The following is a 1,701-nucleotide window of genomic DNA, read 5'->3' as shown; positions in this document are numbered from 1 at the left end:
ATGTTTCTCTGACATAGCTGTTCTTTACTGTTGGTGAAGTTGCACAGTGCAACTTGTGTCCTGAAATTGGTAAATTATGCATAGATAACATCAAAATAAAATTAATTATGGGTGCACGCACATGTATACGCTGCATACCCAGACCCTGCACCAGTTACTGAACGAAGACATCTATTTTAGGCATCAAAGCACAGGCCTTTTCCATAAGTTAATTTATACAAAATCACATAATAAGTAATAGTAAGTGATTACAATTGTAAGTCACTCTGGACCAGCGCATCTTCCAAATGCATACACAAAATGTTTACATTTTATTATACAATTGGGAAAGATTTCTTACAGAAAAAGAAAATAACACTCTGTCGAATTTCCTTTATTTTCAGGCCATATATTAGAGGGTTAATTATAGGAGGAAATATCAACACAGAAACACCTAAGGCCCTTCGCATATTTGGGGATGCTGTTTCAATTCTATGAGCTATCAAAGTAAAAAGTGTGTTGAACTCCAAAAACAAGAAAACAATTAAGTGTGTACCACAGGTCTGAATCGCTTTACTTTTGGCATCAGATTGTCTTTTTACCACAACTGTGATTAAGATTTGGATGTATGTGAATACCACTATCAGCAGAGACAGACCTTGGACAAAAACTATTGTAAACAGTCCATAGTAGTTATTTACCTTTGTATCTCCACATACCAGCTTCATCAAAGATGGATTATTGCAGAAAATGTCCACTATTTTTGTGCTACAAATCTCTTTGTGGGAGATCAGTGCAAATACTAAACCAACCAGAGTAAAATCTAAAGTCCATATGATAACAATTATTTTCACCAAGTTGTTTGGAGACATAAAAGTGTTATATTTCAATGGACAGCAAATGGCAATGTATCTGTCATAAGCCATAGCACTTAGAATGAGGAATGAGCCAGATCCGTACAGATGTATCAGTAAGGCTTGCACAAAACAAGCAGAGTAAGTGATGGATCTATTCTGTGACAGTATACTAGCTATTAACTGAGGGAAAAAGGCTGTGGCACCCATCATATCATTAAGTGGCAAGTTAGACAAGAGAACATACATAGGCTTATGAAGTTTCCAATTCACAGCAATTGTGAGCCATACAGTCATATTGAAAACTAAAATGGCGCAATATGTGAGAGTTCCAAATATGAATGCTGGAAAAATATTAGATGGAGGTAATTCCAGTGATTCCATTGTCAAAGAAGTTGTATATATTGATACATTAGAATCCATTATGTACTTTGTTTAGTTCCAAATCTTGAGCCTATAGACCTAAATGATGTAAAAAATAATAAATAAATGAAGGAATAATTTATGCAGAAACAATACAGGTTCCCAAAATAGTTCAATAATTTGGAGATCTCTTCAGTACTAAAAAGATTACTTACTCATGAAAGGCCTACATCTGAAAAGCTCTGGTCATATTAATTAGCTATAAATGTAAAACCTTTAAGCAGAAAAAGTTTAGCACTGTATGTGAGGAAACCTCCAGATGTCCATTCGTTCAACTGTGCTAACATGCAGCAAATCAGCCTTGCATGACATTTTATACATTCAGCATTAGAGGCAAGTCCTTTCCAAATCCCAACTGATCACCTTCAGTACCATGGCTCTGGGGTACAGCAAAACCAGTCTGAGTCTGTTCAATTATATGCTATATTAGCTCTCTGGTGGAGAA

At 35.4% G+C, this 1,701-nt stretch overlaps 1 protein-coding gene across 1 annotated transcript; it reads right to left on the bottom strand.

Moving 5' to 3' along the window:
• Window positions 1-314: 314 nt before the first annotated feature.
• Window positions 315-1,256, bottom strand: LOC108441356 (olfactory receptor 52K2-like). The gene has a single exon (XM_017720846.1). The coding sequence runs from the start codon at window positions 1,254-1,256 to the stop codon at window positions 315-317; it is 942 nt and encodes a 313-aa protein (XP_017576335.1).
• Between the last annotated feature and the right edge of the window lie 445 nt (window positions 1,257-1,701).

This window comes from Pygocentrus nattereri, chromosome 17 (genome assembly GCF_015220715.1).
Source record: "Pygocentrus nattereri isolate fPygNat1 chromosome 17, fPygNat1.pri, whole genome shotgun sequence".
NCBI classification, from domain to species: domain Eukaryota; kingdom Metazoa; phylum Chordata; class Actinopteri; order Characiformes; family Serrasalmidae; genus Pygocentrus; species Pygocentrus nattereri.
Note: the sequence above shows the minus strand (reverse complement) of the source record. Positions and strands in the feature narration are given on the sequence as shown.